At 47.1% G+C, this 19,623-nt stretch overlaps 1 protein-coding gene across 2 annotated transcripts in view; it reads left to right on the top strand.

Annotated features, from left to right (window-relative positions):
* Nucleotides 1-19,623, top strand: part of ZNF142 (zinc finger protein 142) — a 210,403-nt gene that overhangs the window by 122,532 nt on the left and 68,248 nt on the right. For both annotated transcript variants that reach the window (XM_069616849.1, XM_069616848.1), the window contains one exon: nucleotides 18,680-18,785. In XM_069616849.1, coding sequence (XP_069472950.1) covers nucleotides 18,680-18,785 — 106 coding nt within the window. The remainder of the gene's footprint in view (nucleotides 1-18,679; nucleotides 18,786-19,623) is intronic.

The raw sequence follows: 19,623 nt of genomic DNA, 5'->3' as shown, positions 1-19,623 counted from the left end.
TATTCAGTAAGTTTACGCATGTATATATGCTTGGAACCGCAAGAAAGCTAAGAAAACCGTGAGGCTTGCTATGCTTAGTAGTAAGATAGATTGCGGCAAGCGCCACCTATACGTATCTACCTCAAAATAAGCACGTTATATAAGTATACTTCCACTATGCACAAGGCAGAATCAACCAAAGGTTACTGGAGGCCGCATGAGGAGAGTTTCATATTTAACAAATCAAGAAAAAAAGGCAGAAGCGAAACTCAGAGACAAATCGTGCCAAAAGGCCAAGGTCGTATCAGCTAAAATGGACGTACAGTAGCTACAATGAATGAAGCAAAGAACAGAATATCCTGCTCAGTAAGGTCAAGATAAGAAGCCGAAGGCAGGTGGTGGGTAAAATGAAAATCAAATACACGAATTACATGAAAAATTAGGCTATTTCATGGTGTCTGAATCACGTGACCAACCGAGCAAGAAGAAGGGGGACTTTCACACCTACGCATGGCAGTGGGCCATGCAAAGATATCAGAACTTTTCTAGACAAGAGACGCAGTCTCAAGGCCAACCACAGTGAAATAATTGACACATGACCACTGAAGTGATGATTGATTGTAGCAATAATTGGAGGAAGGCTGGGGGAGCTGACAAGCATCCTGCACCTGGCCGACCGTTCTGCATGCTTCTAGGCAAAGTGGAAAAGTATGAGTGGGGTTGGTGCCAACCCAATCATAGTGGACCAAGTAATCTAGGGTCCTATAGTTAGTAGAACCAATGGGACGTCATACTTTTAGTGATGTCTACAGTAGCCATTTTTAAGGTAGGGCTTAGATGCCCCACCTGACAATGTTTACCCAATCCCCTCACGCCGTTACCATATACAGATATAGCACCTATACTAAAGTTACCTTCCTAGAACCAATAGAATTGCATGCAACATTTTAAGCATTACACGTCAGTGATGAGTTTTTAGTATAAATGATGTGTTTTTTATGAAGTTCGTTGGAGTTGTGAAGCGAGAAGGAAGATCAAGCAACTGCTGACATTCATGAAACTCCCTGTTTTTTGTACTCGTCATTAAACGGACTCCCTTTGCAAAACTATTGAGTTGCCATTATTGGTTTGATGCTAGAGTACGAATCTGCATCCCCATCCATCTCACGGGTGCTGCTATTCCATCTTAAAGTGCCATTGGGCAACCCCCAGATTTATGGGCCGGTTGGGGTCCTAGTGCACAGAAGCACTAGAACTGACTTTCCCAGAGAAGTGGACCATTCTAATGAAAGATAAGGATGAACACCTATGCCTAACACAGAGAATGTCATACCACCCGCACAAGAGACTTCTGAAAGCAGTTTGATAGTTACCAGTTCGGAGGATCAGCCTCTATTGCCTTTGGTAGAGATATCGTCGAGCGCATGTGAGTGCTGGTACTCTAGGAGAAGACTGTCTCTGCCTTACCAAGCCCTTCCTGGATTTTCATTTCACGGGGCATTTTGGACTGGTATACAATCAACTTACTACTATTTAGTATATAGTGAACACAGTGGACTATAGTCAGTCTATTTGGACTGATAATTTACTTTGTCTCCTTGTTTGCAGCGTGTCTAACCACACCCACCTGCACATGTACAAAATCAGACACTCGCGCGCATACGTCGAGTGCCCGTGAGTGGTGTTGCGTGATGCTCGGGCCTCGGCTCTCGGTTTTGACTTACCATACAAGTGTACTTTCATATATTGCACGCAGTTGGACAGATGAAGATAGCACACGTCGGATTAGAGCTGAAGCTGTCAGTCACCTGATATTTGAAGCATAACAGCGAAGGAGCAATGGCGGCTTATAAACTAACATCGGTGATGCCAGCCAAAGCAGCAGCCTTCGCAATCCCAGGTAATAGCGCCAAAGAGCGCAATTCAAACACGCCCATAGGGTCCACCGGAGCGGTAAGCAAACGCTAGTTTCCCACAAGCAGTGACATTAGGAAATGTTGTCAACTGACTGAATCTAATCGAATAACATCCAAACTAACTGCCAGCATGAATGTATAGACTCTCACACGATTGACCTAGAAACTGCAGAGCACATCACGCAGCCCTCCGACTTGGACGTCATTGCGTGCCTTACTCCAGCAACATTGGATAACGAGCCTGAACTTTTTTTTTTTTTTTTTTTATTTAACACAAAACTTAATGCTGTGCATGCACAGAGAACTAAAAAAGAAACGTAATGACGTGTTTAAGTGAGGAACATGCTTCCCGGCCCTTACTCTACTCACAAGTACTTCATACTCAGGAGCTTATTAATAGCACTGGAGAACCTTCCCATGCCCCCATATTGGTAGAGTGGCCCTAGCCCTCAGGGCAGCTAAATAGAGATATAGTCAACCACACCTCCCCCTCACATAGATGTATGGTAGAAGATACTCAAGGGGAACCCAGTGCAATAAGACCAAGCTCCAATTCATCAAATTTACCAATTGTGATACCAGATACTGCGAATCGAGCAAACTCCTCCTTTTCATCAAATGAATCTCCTGGTTCATTTATCAGGCCCACTCCAAGACCACCTTTTGGACTTGCGCATTCTGCAAATCCAATGTTAGAAACCACCCTCGGTGCCATTTACACTACCATGTATGCCTTGGCAAAAATCCATGAAATATTACAGACAAATTGATACAAACAGCGGAGCTTTAAATCCTAATCATGGCAAAAATAGATTGGATGGCGGCAGAGATGAGTCTCGGATTGCCCTCAGCCACAGCGTGTGCCAATAAAGAGTCTAAACCCTGGCAATGTCGCAATGGAGATCTCTGACATCATTCTAGAAATTATAGAAGAAAACGTAGAGATCATAGAAGAAATTGTCGTGCCATTGACCGAGTCCCAGCCTCTTCCCAGCATGGGGATAACTCCAACACGGCAATACCGGAACCGACGACTGAAGTGACCTATGATTTATTTCAGCCACTGCCTCGCAAGCGTAAATCCAAAAAACGTGTTGCCAGAACACAAGCTATAATCCCAAATAAACAAAAAAAATCAACCACTCCCACGAAAATCAAATAAATCGAAAGCAAAGAAATGTATTGACAATTTGACAATTCCATCGTTGGTTGCTGTAGAGGTCCAGCCTACAGAGAATTTGCATTCGACCTCTAGATACCCACAATTGGCTTGGCCACACACCCTGAAGCTGGCAGCCAGGCGTCGTGTCAAGGTAGAGCCCATAAAGTGAGGTCTCCCTCAGGCTGGAAAAGGATCAGTAAATGCTAGGCCTATTGGAAATAATGTAAATGTGGGAGAGGTGGAGGCCCCGGACGATCTCATAAACCTCTCCACCTACTCAACTCCTCATTACCTCATCTTGAAACCGTTGCGGAAAGCCTGCACTATCCTCTACTAACAGTCCATGTCCCCTCTGCTGCTCGCAATATTCCATCTGATGATTCTCCTGCCTTTCAAACAATGGAACAGAAGAGGATGTATCAAATGCACAAAAAAAGCTGACTCGGCCATTGAGAAGGGAGACTGGGCAATCGCTCCCCTGTGCACAGTTACCCATGAACCTCCAGTACTGCCAAACTCGACAAGCAGGACCCCAGAGAATGCAGACAACATCACACATTGACACTCTTATTCTTAAAATGAGGGTGACTGGAAAATGACCCTTTGCCAAATAGCACCACTCTTTTCATTGCATTTCACCTAATTCGCCAATTGATTCATATCCTGTCAGAGGACATAAAATCGATCAGCTTTACTCCCACTGACAATTATAACTTCGACATGGTTGAGCTACAGATTCCATCTCAAATAATTAAAAACGTATTATGGCAGATGAAAAATAAACTTACCCATTCCGGTCTTGAGCTACAGAAAAAGACCATGATACCTCCTATAATTCGATCACAGAGTGAGTGGCATAGACATTTAACTGATCCACCAGGCCAGTGCAAAGAGCAATCTGATAGAAACTGGAGCCAGGATCGATAACATCCAGTAACAAGAGTGGAGCCTCCAAACTTTCAACCCCTAGCAATCAATTATAATTACATAAAAAATGGGCAACACTGTGAGGTATGCTTTAAAGATCAGGCCCCCAGATAGACATGCTCTAAATGGGACTGGTTGACCAAAGCAATCAACCAACCCCACACACAAACAAACCAGTAGCCCCAATCTATACCACCTTCTACAAACGTTCTTATGACCAGTTGGAACACAAGAGGTTTCTCTCACTTAATGAACACCAAAGACAATCCCCTACGGAAATTTGATCTTCTTGCACTATGAGAAACGTGGATCACAACACAACCGCTATTGCGTGGATCCCGGCTGCAACGCAAGCGAAAGGACGGCCCTCAGTGGGCTTGCTAATAGTGGCTAAAATTGAATTAAAAATATTCACCCTTGGGCCACACCCTATCCAGGGATACAATGTGTTAGGTTAACATCTGATAAAGCTGACTCACCTTTCAGTCACTGAGCAGCAATGATCAATATTTATTGGAATCCAACTGCCATTGCTGATGCCAGTTTTATGAATCCTATAGAACAAATGTTGGACTTGATTGTGTTGGATGGGCAGTCCACGCTAACCTTAATAACGGGCGATTTGAATATGAATTGTTTATCTACCAGTTCTAAACCGGTTTCAACACGCGCAAAAACCTGGTTAACTCTAATGAAGTGCCGAAATGTAAGCATGCTGAATGGCACTGTTAAGGGGGACGTCCCAGCAATGCTAACCTGGGATAGAGGTATGTCTAAATCGACATTAGACTTTCTTCGTCTCCACAAGTGCAGTCAACCGAGTCACTTCCTTTTGCGTAACTCCTAATTGCTCAAGCGATCATAATATCTTGGAAATAGAATGGGGTTGATCTCCGCACATAACAAGCTCCTATTACAGCATCCCAGTAGCACTTAACTCTGGAAAAAATTGAATTAAATGGTCAATACACAAAATGGAGTATTTGAGATCCCAGCTGCAAAATCCCCGTGAACACTCCAGCCTTAAGTATACTGACTCCCTTAACTTGATTGGGGAAACTAATACCAAAGTAACCCGTACAACATTAATATATAAACATCAGTATAATGCATCTATCAAAATGCCCAAAGCACAGTTAAACAAAGATCTACATATGTTTTCAAGAGTGAAACAGGTAGATGAAAAAAGAAAGGCACGGTCTCGCTAACGAGCTAGAGAATCCATGCTGGCAGCCATTGCGAGCAAATCGATGGCCCAAATTTGGGATTTATTCAACAACGCCCCCATGTGTGCTAACTGTTCCGTCTTGATTAATGCAGTTAGCGAGCAATCGTGGGTCTCTCATTTCTCTAAATTATTTGAGAAAACGGATAGTCCACTACAAGCTCCTTATCTACCCGCCTCGAATTTAGCTTCCCTCACCTTTGACCAAGATGATATCATCCTGATTAATAAATTAAGTTCCTCAAAGATGCCAGGCCCGGCTAGTACCAGGCTTTGTCAAAGGTGTAGGAACTTCACTAAATTTGATACTTCTTTCCACTACTAAAAAAAAGCAATCCTGACGAATCAACCTATCTTTATGGGTTTTATAGATTTTAAAGAGGCATTCGATTCTTTCTCTCGCAAAAAATTATGATCTAAACTGATTGAAGCAGACTGTCCCTGCCACATCATAAATCTGATTTATTAATTTTATAGTGACACATCAATTAGAGTGAAGCTGAACAAGGATGGATTATTGTCTAAATCGATCAAAACTTTTACGGGCTTAAAACAAGGTTGTATTCTAGCGTTGATTCTTTTTAACTTTTTTATTAAAGATATTTGTGTTTTTAGAGACCATTTGTTCATTTCCCCCCAAAATTGGCCACTCTCTAATCAAATGGTTATTTTACGCAGACAACATTGTTTTAATTGATCATATCCAAATAGATCTCCAAAGAAAACTAGATGCCTTGGAAAATTACACTAAAATAAATGGCATGCCCATTAATGTGGCGAAGTCCATTGTCTTGGAACTATGCACTACTGCCTGAAAAGGTAAATTTAAATGGGCCTTAGCCAAGTTACCCATGGTAATTGTAAATGAATTCAAGTATTTTGGTCAACTTATTAGCAATCATCCATCTGAACTTCATTATATGTCGCACTCTGAAACACTTGTGTACGAGCGCGATAGAAATAAAATATCAATATAAAAATTATTTGAAAGCAAAAACTTGCACGCTGGTGTCACAAGGCAATCTCATCCAAAAACAACTTGGTTAATTCACCTTCACACCAGCCCTGTACTATTACAAACAAAAGCGGTACCTATTTTGGCACATGGTGGACATGCTCTATACCCAGAAAACCATCCCAATTGGTCTGCTTTAGAATGGTTGTACTAAAGAAAATGTTATGCTTGCCACAGACCACACCTATTGCAATTATTCGATTCGAGTTGGGCCTGATATCATTACCAGCTGCGATTTATTTAGCAAGCATTATTCCTTTTGAGAAAACGATAAGCGGGGTCGAGCTTGGATAGTGAGGATTGGGAGCCAACAATGAGGATTTTCGTTTTGTCAGCATTAAGGTAGAGCTGATGGGACGCCATCCATAGTTGAATGGCTTTGTAGATGGTGTGGAATTATGTTGCATCTTGAAGCTAGAGGGGGAGAAAGATTTGAGTATCACTTGCATAATTAGTGTACGTGATGGCAAGGGAATCCAAGTGATCAAAAAAGGGTTGTGTGTAGATCTTGTGGAGAGTGGGTGATACTGGCATAGGATGAGCGATGGAGTTGCCAGCAAAGACACAGAAGTTCTGTCTGTGAGAAACGAGGCAATCCAGTTGATGGCTTCAGGGCAGAAATCGGCAGCAGTGGTAAAATGGTGGCAGTTGATCTGGTGGTCGGCAAGGTCAAAGGCGGCAGAGAGATTGAGTAATAAAAGGAGGGCAGGGAGGATAGCTATTGGGCAATGTGTTTGCCTTGGAAGCAAGGCCATGCGTGGCAACACGGGTTTGAATCCCCGTCTTGCACTAACTGGTCTCCGGTATTAAGCTTGTTTATAAAATAAACATTCTAATTATAACTGTAAAAGACTTGCCCGAGTCCTGGATGTCATCCAGCTGGTTCTTTAGTTCCAGCAAGGCGGATTCCGTCCCGTAACCGGGGTGAAAGCCGGACTGATGGGCCTGAGGATGTTGTATTGTTTGAGATGGTCTTGGATCTGTAGATCAGCAGCACAGTCCAAGATTTTTAGTACAAAGGGGAACAGTGGCGATGTGGCGGTAGTTGGTGGGGATGAGTGGGACAACCAAGCGTTTTTTGAGGAGGGGTGAGATCCACGCTTCTTTGGGGCCAGCAGGGATAGAGCAGGAATTAAAGCAGGAGTTGATGATGTGTAGGGGTGCTTCTGTGCAATCTTTGATGGGGGCTGGGCAGCTGTCCCCTTTACAACGTGATGGTTTAAGGCCTTTGATGAGATGGGCGGTTTCAGTAACGGGACAAAATGGGAATGGTGGGGAGGTGAGAGGTGGTGAAAAGCTCTGTTGCTGAGATTTTGAGCTGATGGTTTGTTACTTCTGGATTTTTTCTTTCAGTGAGTTGATTTTCTTCATGAGTGCATCTTGCACCTGTTCGTACCAGATATCGAGGGTTACAGGGAGTGAACTCTACTTTGGACCCCTTTCACCTAGATTTATAAAAATCATATTTTGAGGGGATTGGGTCCTCCGACGTATTCCATATCTATGACAGGTAATGTCCACAGCTGTGCTGCTTCAGAAAATCTTTGGCGTCTGCGTCCTGCGTCGATGACGTCAATGCGCCGTCCCCGAGGACCTCCTCCGACGGCCGACGTCACCCGATGTGATAAGTAGGACGCACGATGCCCATATCCTCAGTTCCGTTTTTTCCGCGAACGTGTTTGCTTCGTGAATCTCGGTACGCCTCGACTCGTTGGAGTTTGCTGTTTTCCATTCTCCGTTCGTTGAACCTGTTCGGTTTGTTGTGAAGACCTGTTCGTGGCGATGTCTTATTCGTCTTCTACCCCGCGTCCGGGCTTCAAGAAATGCAGGGACTGTGTGTCCAAGATGTCGGTCACGGACTGCCACGACGCCTGCCTCTGGTGCCTCGGGGAGGCCCACGATACGGATGACTGTGTCGACTGCCAGTCGCTCACGGCAAAGGCCTTGCGGGAACGCAAGAAGAAGCTGTCGGTAGGCCGGGGCTTTCGACGGATGAGTCGAAGGGCGACTCTCTGCGTCATCGTCGGACGTCCAGTGGGTTTCCTTCCAGGAGTCGGTCTCGCCACTCCTCCGCCTGTTCGAGGCATTCCCAGAAGCGCCGGCATAGGTCGCCTTCCCCGTCCTCTTCCGAGGACTCCGCCCGTCGGTGGGTCGCTTATCCCTCCATGCAAGCGACACCGGAGGAATGGGCTTCCTTCGGGAAGCAGATGCTAGCCATTCTAGAATCGCAGGGCACCGGTCTGTCCGTGCCTCCGAGTGCGGTCGGTCGGCACCGGTCGAGAGAGAGGTCCCACTCGGACAAGGGTAGCCGTTCTCGCCATGCCTGTTCCAGGTCCCGGTCCTCGACGATCTCGAGACCGCATGATCTGTGGCGCTGAGGTCGTCGACGATTTCTCTCGAGGCTCCGCCTCCGAGGCGGTCGTCGGCGCCTAGGTTGTCAAGAGACACGCTGGGAGCTCCGGCTTCGAGGCCTGTGTCGACGCCGCCGATGCTGGCGGCACTGCAGCTGACGTCGATGCCTTTTCTGTCGGTGCCGACTCGTTCGGTGCCCTCGACGCCTTTCGAGGCGGTGGTGTCGGAGGGGCCCCGTGGCACGGGGTTTGCCCCTAGAAAGGCTCTGGCTAAGGTCAGGCACTACTTTGGTCCCGAGAGGTCTTCCTCTCCCCGCCTGGAGTACATTTCAGAGGGTGATGAAGTCTCTGATGGTGGCTTGGTTACGGTTACGGTTCCAGATGACCTTATCTCGGGCCATAGCCAGTTTGATGATCTGCGGCAGTCGCTGCATGATGCCAGTGGACTGGACACCTCTCCAGAGGTGGAGGTTTGTAGGCCGGAGCCTGGCACTCATGCCGATTCTTCATATCGGCGCCTTATGTCTCGGGTCACCGAGTACTTGGGTTGGTCGGCTCCCCCAGGGGAGTTCATTCAGGATGATCTCACGGACATCCTTGATCTCGGTCCCCCCACGGACCCGGTTTTGCCTTTTCATATGGCTCTGCAGAGACGGGTGGCGGCAGCTTGGACTGCTCCGGAGAGTCTCCCGGCAGTGGGCAGGTCTTTGTCGCGAAAATACCGTCCACCCAGTAGCGACCCCTGCTACTTGTCTAGGCACCCCACTCCGGAGAGTTTGGTGGTGCAGGCGGCTATGGCCCCGGCAAAGCAGGCGTCGTATCCTACCATCCCTCCGGATAGGGACGACAAACGTTTTGACGGCTGGGCGAAGAAAGTGTTTTCTTCGGGGGGTATGGCGCTTCAGGCGGCCAACTCCATATGTGCCTTGTCTCGTTTCACACACACTCTGTGGAACTGTGTTGCATTAGCGGTTGAACATATTCCCGAAGGGGACGAACGGGATGGTTTCCTTGCTATGGTTCAGGATGGTAAGGATGCCATGTGTGAGGCCGTTCAGTTGGGTTTGGACTTGGCGGATTGTGTCAACCGGTCCATGGTGGCGAGCACCGTAATGCGCAGGTTTGCGTGGTTGCGGAAGTCTGGGTTCGCTCCTGATGTGCAGTCCTGGCTCCTCAACATGCCCTTTGACGGTGAACACCTTTTTGGCAGCAAGGCTGACGAGAGCCTTGAGAGGTTGCAGACCTCCAAAGCTGCAGCGAAGTCGTTGGGCGCTGCAGTTCGCCAACCTCCGCCTTTTCGTCCTAGGGGACAGCAATGGAGGGGAGGTTTCTTTCGCTATTACTCGTCCTTCAGTAAAGCGAGGGGAGCTAGCAGTCAAAGAGGCCATCGTAAGAGTGCCAGAGGTGGAAACAAAGGTACTCGAGGTGCCAAGGCCGCTCGGGCAGTTGCCGCTTTGCCCTCAGGCAACGCCGCAGCCGCTACCACTCAGTCATGAGGCCAGTTCCCATGGTTCGCCGGTTGGGGGAAGGCTGGCGCAGCATCTTGTAGAGTGGCAAGCCATTACTTCGGATGTGTGGGTTCTGGAGATCATTACTCATGGCTATTGTCTTCCTTTTCGGCAGAGGCCTCACGACAATCCACCAGGGAACCTCTCTTTGAAGTGTCCGGATCCGCTCCTTGCGCAGGAAATTCAAGCCCTGCTGGAGAAAGGCACCATAGAACTGGTGCCTGTAGCGGAGAGGAACAAGGGATGGTATGCCCATTATTTTTTGATTTCGAAGAAAGACGGGAGATTGAGACCCATCATGGACTCGCGCGGTTTGAACAAACTCCTCAGGAAGGACAAGTTCAAGATGGTGACTCTTTATCAAGTCCTCCAGGCCCTTCAACTTCAGGACTGGTTGGTGTCTCTCGACCTCAAGGATGCTTACTTCCATGTGCCGATCCATCCCAAGCACAAGAAGTACCTGAGGTTCGCGGTTGGCGACTCGCACTTTCAGTTTCGGGTCCTGCCGTTCGGATTGACCTCCGCCCCGAGGGTTTTCACCAAGCTCATGGTGGTGGTGGCAGCGCATCTCAGGAAAGGGGGGATTCACGTCTACCCCTACCTGGACGATTGGTTGATCAGGGGGAGCTCTCCCGAGCAAGTCCGGGATCATCTGTCTGTCACCTGCCACTCCCTTCACAGACTGGGCTTCTCCCTCAATTTAAAGAAGTCCCATTTGACACCAACGCAGCGGCTCCAGTACATCGGAGCAGTGCTCGACACGTCCCTGGGGCCGTGTTTTCCTCCTCAGGTGAGGGCTCTTCACATTCAGCAGATGGTGCACAAGTTTTAAATTTGCCCAGGATCTCCCAGCGTCTGAGTTCTTGAGACAGCTCGGCCTCATGGCATCCTGCATTCTTCTGGTGCCAGAGGCTCGTCTGCGGATGAGATCTTTGCAGTGGGCACTCAAGCTCCAGTGGTCTCAGTCCTCCGGCAGGCTGTCGGACCCTGTTCAGGTGCCATCCTCGGTAGCCCGGGACCTTCTGTGGTGGGCCGTCGAGGGCAATCTGATGAAGGGGGCCCCATTTTGGCTGCCCTGGCCGGAGGTAACGATCGTGACGGACGCATCCCTCAGGGGATGGGGGGGCTCATGCCAACGAGTTGAGTCAGCAGTCGTTGGTCTCCGTCGGAGTCCAGACTCCATATCAATCTGTTGGAGCTGAAGGCCGTCGGGCTAGCCCTGAAGGCTTTTCTGCCGACTGCGCAGAAAGAGTGTCCTGCTTCTAACGGACAACACGGTGGCCATGCACTACCTCAACAAAAAGGGGGTGGGGGGGCAGGTAGGCGATGCAGCTCGAGTTCTGGCCCATCCAGCAGGAAGTTTCGATCTTGGCGGTTCATCTGGCCGGAGACGACAACGAGACAGCTGACGCTCTGAGCAGGCAGAGCACGATCTCTCACGAGTAGGAGCTGGCTCAGGAGATTCTCCTGGAGATCTTCGCCCTTTGGGGGACCCCTCAAGTGGATCTCTTCGCCTCCAGTGTCAACCGGAAGTGCGAAAGGTTTTGCTCGCGGGAATTTCCTCCAAAAGGAGCCTTAGGAGATGCGTTTGTGGTGGAGTGGTCATTCCCACTGCTGTACGTGTTTCCTCCAGACCCCGTCATCCCGCAAGTGCTGCAGAGGTTAGGCAGGTTCGGTTCCCAGATGATCCTCATTGCTCCGGCGTGGGCCCGGAGGACGTGGTACCCGGACCTTCTAGACTTGTCCATCTGCCCTCCACGTCGTCTTCCCTACCGAGACGATCTGCTCTCACAGGAGGGGGGTCAGGTTCTCCATCCAGAGGTCAGATCCCTCAATCTTCACGCTTGGCTTCTGAAAGGTTGAGGTATAAGGATTGGGACCTCCCTGAAGACGTGATGGAGGTGTTGCTCTCGGCCAGGCGGCCGGCAACAAAGTCTCTGTACCATTGCCGTTGGAGAAAGTTCTGCGACTGGTGCAGAGTTCAGAATGTGGATCCTTTTGAATGTGACATTCCCATGGTTCTGTCTTTTTTGCTTTCTTTGGCCCACAGGGGCTTGCAAGTGGGGACCATTAAAGGTTACCTGGCGGCGCTGTCCATATTTAAGCGCTCGTCTGAAGAGTGTTCCTATTTTAAGATTCCTTTAATTTCGCAGTTTTTGAAAGGGCTCACTAATGTGTTCCCTCCGTCACCTTTTTTGGTGCCAGGTTGGGATTTGAACCTTGTTCTTAAGTTTCTTATGGGTGCTCCGTTTGAGCCTTTACATTCTTGCCCTTTGAGGCTGTTAACTCTGAAAACTGTTTTTGGTTGCGGTTACCTCCGCTCGCAGAGTGAGTGAGTGAGTTACAGGCACTTTCAGTTAAGCCACCCTTCACTGTGTTTCATAAGGACAGGGTTGTCCTTAGAGTTCGTCCTTATTTTCTTCCGAAGGTGGTTTCGGAATTTCATTTGAGCCAGAAGGTTGTCCTTCCAGAGTTCTATCCTCCTCCACATCCTGGTAAGTAAGAGGAGAGGCTCCATAGGCTTGATCCTGGGTCAGAGTGGACAATCAACTTTTCATTGGTTACGCTGGAAAGCGTTTGGGACAAGCTGTGACGAAACAGACTTTGTCTCATTGGATTATTTTAGCTATCTCCGAGTGTTACCGCTTGGCGGGTAAGGATCCTCCGGCTGGCTTGCGGGCCCATTCTACCAGGGGAGTGGCTGCGTCTACTGTCCTTCAGAGGGGAGTTACTATTCGTCACATCTGTGATGCAGCCACCTGGGCTTCAGTACATACTTTTGTACGTCACTACTCCCTCGATTCCATCAGAGGGCAAGATCTGGCCTTTGGCAAGGCAGTTCTCTATTCCGCAATTTGATTGGGCATGCTAAATTTGTATTCTAAATTCTTTCCGACCTCCTTGCTTGGTACTGCTTTGGGAGTCTGTCATAGATATGGAATACGTCGGAGGACCCAATCCCCTCGAAGAACAAGTTACTTTCTTACCTGGTAACGTTCTTTCGATGGGATGGTCCGACAACGTATTCCATATCGCTCCCTCCCTGCCTTCCCCGCTGCAGAATTTCTTTTGCGATTGCAGCTTGCGTTCCGCAAGGCCTTGTGTGTCTGACTGGCAGAAAACTGGTGGCACACGTTCTGGGAAAAAACTATAACTGAGGCTATGGGCGTCGTGCGTCCTACTTATCACATCGGGTGACGTCGACGCAGGATGCAGACGCCAAAGATTTTCCGAAGCAGCACAGCTGTGGACATTACCTGTCATAGATATGGAATACGTCGTCGGACCATCCCATCGAAAGAACGTTACCAGGTAAGAAAGTAACTTGTTCTTTTGTGTTAGCAGAAGGTTTAGCCAACATTATTACTGCCACTTTTTGAAGAGGCGTATTTCCTTCACAGATGAGTCAAAGGTTACACTTTTACTGAAAAAGACACATGGACTCTTCCGATCCGGCCAGTTTAGGCATATATCCAACCTGCCCCACCCCCCATTAGAATTATGGAAGGAGAAGGTAACATCTCACCTATCAAAATCCTTTGAACAAAAGCATTTTTTTGGCTAGTTCTCGGTACTGGCCATTGCACAGTGCATAGACTACAGTACTATTCATACGAGTAAAATTATCAGAGCTGAGAGATAGAGGTGAGCCAGCTTCACTGGTCCTTTTGCATTTGTTGCAGCGTTTGATGCAGTAGACCCTACTATCCTTATACAATGGCTCAAATCAGTGATGATTATTACTGGCAATTCACTAGTTTGGCTGCAATCCTCCTTAAAGGAAGGAGTCAGAGGGTTCACGTGGGAAACTTTCTTTCCTCCAGCAGTCATCCGTACTGTTCAGTTCTGCTCTGTCCCCTCAGTTCTTTTTAATGTTTATATGTTCACTTTGGCATAAGTGTTAACAAAATGGGATAATGAATGTCAATTATACAATTTCTTTTTCTTTCTTGGATCTGCATGGGAGATCTGATAGAGATAGCTCGGTGGAAAAATGCCTGTGCGTGGTACAGCGCTGGATTCAGGTTTACTGCATGCAACTAAATGGTGACATAATGGCAATTCTCTTACTTAGGCCTGTTCCCTTTTCACTCGCATGTTAACCTTATGGCTTTGCCGTTCCAGTGAAAGTAGTTAGGAACGTCTGATTTGACAGTCCACTATCTTTTGCTCCACAGGTGGATGCGGTGGTAAAAAGTGCACACTTTGATCTGTACAATATTAATTGATGTAAATAAACAGGGAACATTGTAAGACTTTAGTTCAGGCTGTTGTTCTATCTAGAGTAAAGTACTGTTTATCCCTTTACCTTGGTTTTTCTAAGAAGTTAATCGGTAAGCTCCAAGAATTCCAAAATCATGTGGCTCGTGGGGTTTTAGGACTGAGAAAATTGGTTTGTATTTCTCAGGCTCGATTATCACTAGTTTGGCTGACTATTGAAGACAAAATCCAAGCCTGTGCACTTACGCAGATCTGAAAAATGGTGTGCAGTTGTGCACCTAAATACTTGTCCAACATGGTACAGCAATACATCCCAACTCACCACCACCTGGTATGGGGGCAGAATAATTTGTCCTTGGAATATTGCTTGTGGAACAGCTTACCAGTTATCAGAAACTGCACTACACTGCAGGATAAGTCTTGGCACAAACAGTATTAGTTTTCCTTTCATGCTCTCTAATTAAAAGGCGTGAGTGTGTATGCAGTCTGTATTGTAATATATAATGATTGATGTTTACTGTTGTCTGTATTCTTATTTATGTTACTTGATGTATGCCCATCACCTTGAAACATTCAAAATCTCTGGTAAGTACTAAGAATCCAGTTCTTGGCTAGATCTCTGAGCCCCTTGTGGGTACAGGAAGAAAACACAGGGGCAGGTAAATACTCCCAAAGTCACTTCAGGAGAGTTCCAGGGTCAGTGGAATGTTCCATACAGGTCAGTAGGACATCTGCTTGTATGGTGCAAGTGAAGAAGAGTCGATTCTACCCCCACGTGCGGATTTAGTGCCAAACAACCACAAGAAAGGCCAGGGGAGACCCCCCTGAAGAGATCCATTGGTTGGTTGAAGAACCTGAAACCCCAGGAGAAGCTGCAGCAAAGCAGCAAGTCACCCAGTGTTATTTATTGGGAAATTCAGTAGAGACTCTCTTCTGAAGAGTCTCGACCCCCCCACCCACCCCAAAACCACAGGAAACCTCTAAAATGTGTATCTCAAATAAAGGCCTGCCCCAGGGCCCAGAGTACTCACTGTGGCAGTCTTAGCAAAACGGCTCCTGCAAGGCGAGACAACCCGGTTAAGTACAGGCTTCTTCCTAGGTGCAGGTTACGGGTATACAGTGCCCAGAGGCTTGACTCGTCAGCCAACGATGACCCAGGTGACTAACGGTCATAATAAATGACCGTCCCACAACGTAGTGCCTTATGCCAGCAGTGAAAACACCAGCAAGACTTGTCGAAGGCAATGGAATCCATGAGGACATGCTCCGGTGGCTTGGTGGATGAAGGGGGGTGGCAGCCCAGCATAAAATTAACCCAGTATGCGGATAATCATTGGGAGTGACCTAGGACAGCAGAAGGAGCAGATGATGCCAAGTGTTGGTGTCCCAACAGCCTTGCTGGTGGCGATAGTGACCCACACCAAAGCAGAGACCCTGAGGGGTAGACGACGGTGAACACCCTGAAACAGTCCCAGTCCCCACTCAACACCAAAGTAAGTCAGCACGTGGATGCAGAGAGCTCGGCATGGGCTTCTAGCAGCAGAAGACTCCAACCACTGTAGCCATCCAGTATGGCAGATGAAGGCTTAAAACTGCACAACAGGTGGGAAGACTGCACAAAGCTCCTTAAGCAGATTGGCAGACCTGCTTCTTCCAAGATCCAGGATGACGGCAGCAAGACAGTGACCAAGGACTAGGCAAAACCTTAAAAACCACTACTCAGAGGCTGACCAAAGTCAGCCAACCAATCACAAAATGGGGCTAGGGACAGAGAAGTCCGCTATCAGGACTAACACTCAGCCCAGACCACCACCACAGGATGTGAGAGGGAGAGCCTAAGGGACTTAGACTGGTTTAAACGAGTTAGAACCTCTATGGAGACTGCCAGGTCGGCTCGCAAAGAGCCCACATGATCACAGCAGCCATATTATACCCATTCCGTGGTTTGTTTGTTTGTTTATTTATTGTGCGCGCCCGACCCTGAGGTAGCAGGGCGCATGTGAAAAGAAGGCTTACAGCTTAGTTACAGAAGTTACAATTTTACAGACCATGGTAAAAACTATTTTCTTAGGCTCAACAGGATGAGTGTTAGACAGTACATGTGCAAACGGTACATAGACAACAGGTCATCAAATAGCTGACGTTACATAATGGCAAATCAATATCAGGTACATTAGATGCAGGTAAACTAAGTAAGTACGTGGGGAAAATGCGGGTTACATATCATTCTCAGTAAGCCATTTTATTGTGTTTTTTCTGAATTTGTAGAACGTTTGGTCAGATATAAGTGCGAAAGGTAGGGAGTTCCACAATTGAGCTGTCCTAACTGGGAAGCTGGACCCTCCAATGGTGGACAGTTTAAATCTGGGCACTAGAAGGCAGTTGGGGCTGACTGTTCTTGTAGGTCTAATGGAGTTTTTTCTGGTAAATCGTTCTGTTAGGTAACGAGGGGCTTTATTGTTTAAACATTTGTAGATGAGAGAGGTGGATTTAAGGTTAATTTTTTTCTTGGGTGGAGAGCCATTTGTGTTTCTGTCTAAATTCAGAAATATGTGCTCTTCTGGGAATGCTTAGGGCAGCCCTAAGTGCATTATTCTGGAGCACTTGTATTCTATTGATGATTTGTTTGTTTGCCCCTATGTAGAGGGCATTACAATAATCTAGTTTTGATAGGATGAGGGCTCTGGATAGGATTAGGCAACTGTCGTCTGATAGGAATTGTTTCCCGGCTCGTATTAATTTACATGTATAGGCCGTGGATGAGGCCAGGGAATTCACCTGTTTGGTGAAGGATAGGGTCGAGTCGAGATAGAAACCTAGGGTTTTTACTTCTCTGGCGACCTTGATAGTGTTCCCATCGATAATAAATGCTGTGTAATTTGGGTTGAGTTTTGCGATGCGAGCTGCAGTGCCCACGATGAGCTCTATTTTATCATCGTTCAAACATAGGCCATGGTTGGCCATCCATGCTTGAACGATGCTGTAGACTCTGTTCACCAGAGCCAGATCTTCCACATAATCCCCAGTAAGTGGTAGGAGAATCTGGGTATCGTCTGCGTAGTTGGTGTAGGTGATACCCAGATTGTCAAGATCGTCGAAGAGTGGCTTGGTGAAGATGTTGTAGAGTGTTGGCGAGACGCATGATGCCTGAGGCATTCCACAGGTAATAGGTATCGGGTCTGCTGCCGCCGAGGGGGAGAACACCATAGTCCTGTCACTGAGGAATGACTGTATCCAGACTATAGCCTCCCCTGAGAAGTGAGCCGCAGAGTCCAAGTGATTACATAGGACTCTATGGTCCACCAGGTCAAAGGCGGCTGAGAGGTCTAGTAGGAGGAGGAGTGGTAATTTTCCTTCTCTGAGTGAGTCTATTTGGACCTTTAAATCGAGAAGGGCAGTCTCTGTGCCATGTTGAGGTCGTAAACCAGATTGGCGAGCGCCAAGGAGATGGTTTACCTCAAGGAAGTTCTGAATTTGGGTGTATGCTACCTTGTCTAGTATTTTTAGTAAGAATGGCACCGTGGTGATGGGCCTGTAATTAGTGGGAATGTTGGGGTCCAGTGTTTGTTTTTTCAGAAGGGGGGGTACCCAGGATTCCTTTAGGTTGCGGGGGATGGTGCCAGTGGTAAAGGAGGCATTAATAAGTTTGGTGATGAAGGGAGCTAAATCTGTTGCCCTGAACAGAGGAACCCCTAAAATATAAAATGGCTGAGAGCAGGACTTAGAAAAGTAAATTGGTACCCCAATCATTACCAAAAAAGTACATTGGGCTACCATTGCGCTAAGGCGGCTTGTGGTTGGTGAAGGCAAATCTAAACCTGAACTGCCATCAGTCTTCTCCATAAAACCAAGGATGGGTGATAGAATCACCCAGGGGCAAAAATAGGGTGCCCTGAGACCGAGTGTTTATTGGCGACCCAGGACACCACGTACCCTAAGGGAATGAAAGAGGTCTTCATATTTTGGAATATTACTGAAAAAAAGAAAACCATTTTGTGTTTTGATGTTGACGTCTCTTAATTTCAGGTTATGTAACCTTCTAACAAAAGCATTCTAACGTATTTCTGTGGTACGACCAATATTTATGCAGAGAAAAGATGATTGGCAAGTTTCTGCCAGAAATTATTGTTGAAATATGGTACCTGCATATACACATTTTCTTTATGCCGTTGTTTTATTGTCATTTTATAAATGTGCACATGCACTTTTACTGGCTTTTTTTTTCCGAGCATATTGCAGTTGCAAACTGCTCAACACTGCACGTATGCATGCTGTTCCAGGTGCACTTGTATCTGAACAGAACTGCACATTCATCTAACTATATGTGATTCACAGGACCACCCTTTAACATGTCTGTTACTCTATCACTCTTTAGTACCACATGCGGATTCACAAGGACGAGCGCAAGTACCTGTGCCCTGACTGCGGTTACAAGTGCAAGTGGGTGAACCAGCTGAAGTACCACATGACCAAGCACACAGGTCAGTGTCTAGCATCAGCTGATCGTTACAGAGATCATGGGGTACAAACCTTCCGACCCTGAGCAACTTTGTCTACTTGTGTGGGAGGCACATAGTACCAAGCTGTTCATGTAGCTTAAATAGGAGAGTCCAATCTTATTACTATCCTGACGTGACCGCCATGGAGTAGGTCTTCACTGTCCAAACTCTATACTCCAGTAAAAGTATTTGCTTAATGTCAGGACTAAACACCAGTTGAGATTTTCAGACAGCACCACGTTGGGTGAGATGTGCTGGGGTGGATGCTGCACAGAAAGGTTTCAATAGATGCTGTACAGCAAGACTTGCCACAAACGTGGCAGCTACCTACTTAGCAGGTACAGCAAAAGTTCCCATCTGGCAAGGTCACCTTTGTACTTTTTCCATGGCTTTTCTTCTTTTGCTGATTTTTGATTCCTTATTGTGGACATTGGACATCATACATCTATTTTCTACAAATGTCTAATTTACATTTTTAATATTTACTCCAAAAGAGTGTTTCCACATGCTTTCTGTGTGATCTTCCTTCAGGTATTTGATGTGAGCAAGCTTTGAATGTCCCATGCTGACGAACTCCCAATCTACTAAAATAGCCCAACGAGTCAGCACACCCTCTACCGAGATCGGTTTGTAACCTGTAGGTTGTGGATTCAGATACCAATGGGGCGGACTCACTATTTCATCCGTTAGACGTAGATCGAATAGATAGCATTGAGCTAGATAATACAGGCAATACAGCTCTTACATACAGAGACACAGAGATATCATGATTTCCTTAGGGTCAAGTAATATGATCTGGGGAAGCTGGGATTAGAATCAG

This window comes from Ambystoma mexicanum, chromosome 9 (genome assembly GCF_040938575.1).
Source record: "Ambystoma mexicanum isolate Mex_15411 chromosome 9, UKY_AmexF1_1, whole genome shotgun sequence".
In the NCBI taxonomy this organism is placed as follows: domain Eukaryota; kingdom Metazoa; phylum Chordata; class Amphibia; order Caudata; family Ambystomatidae; genus Ambystoma; species Ambystoma mexicanum.
This window is presented reverse-complemented; position numbering and strand designations above follow the sequence as displayed.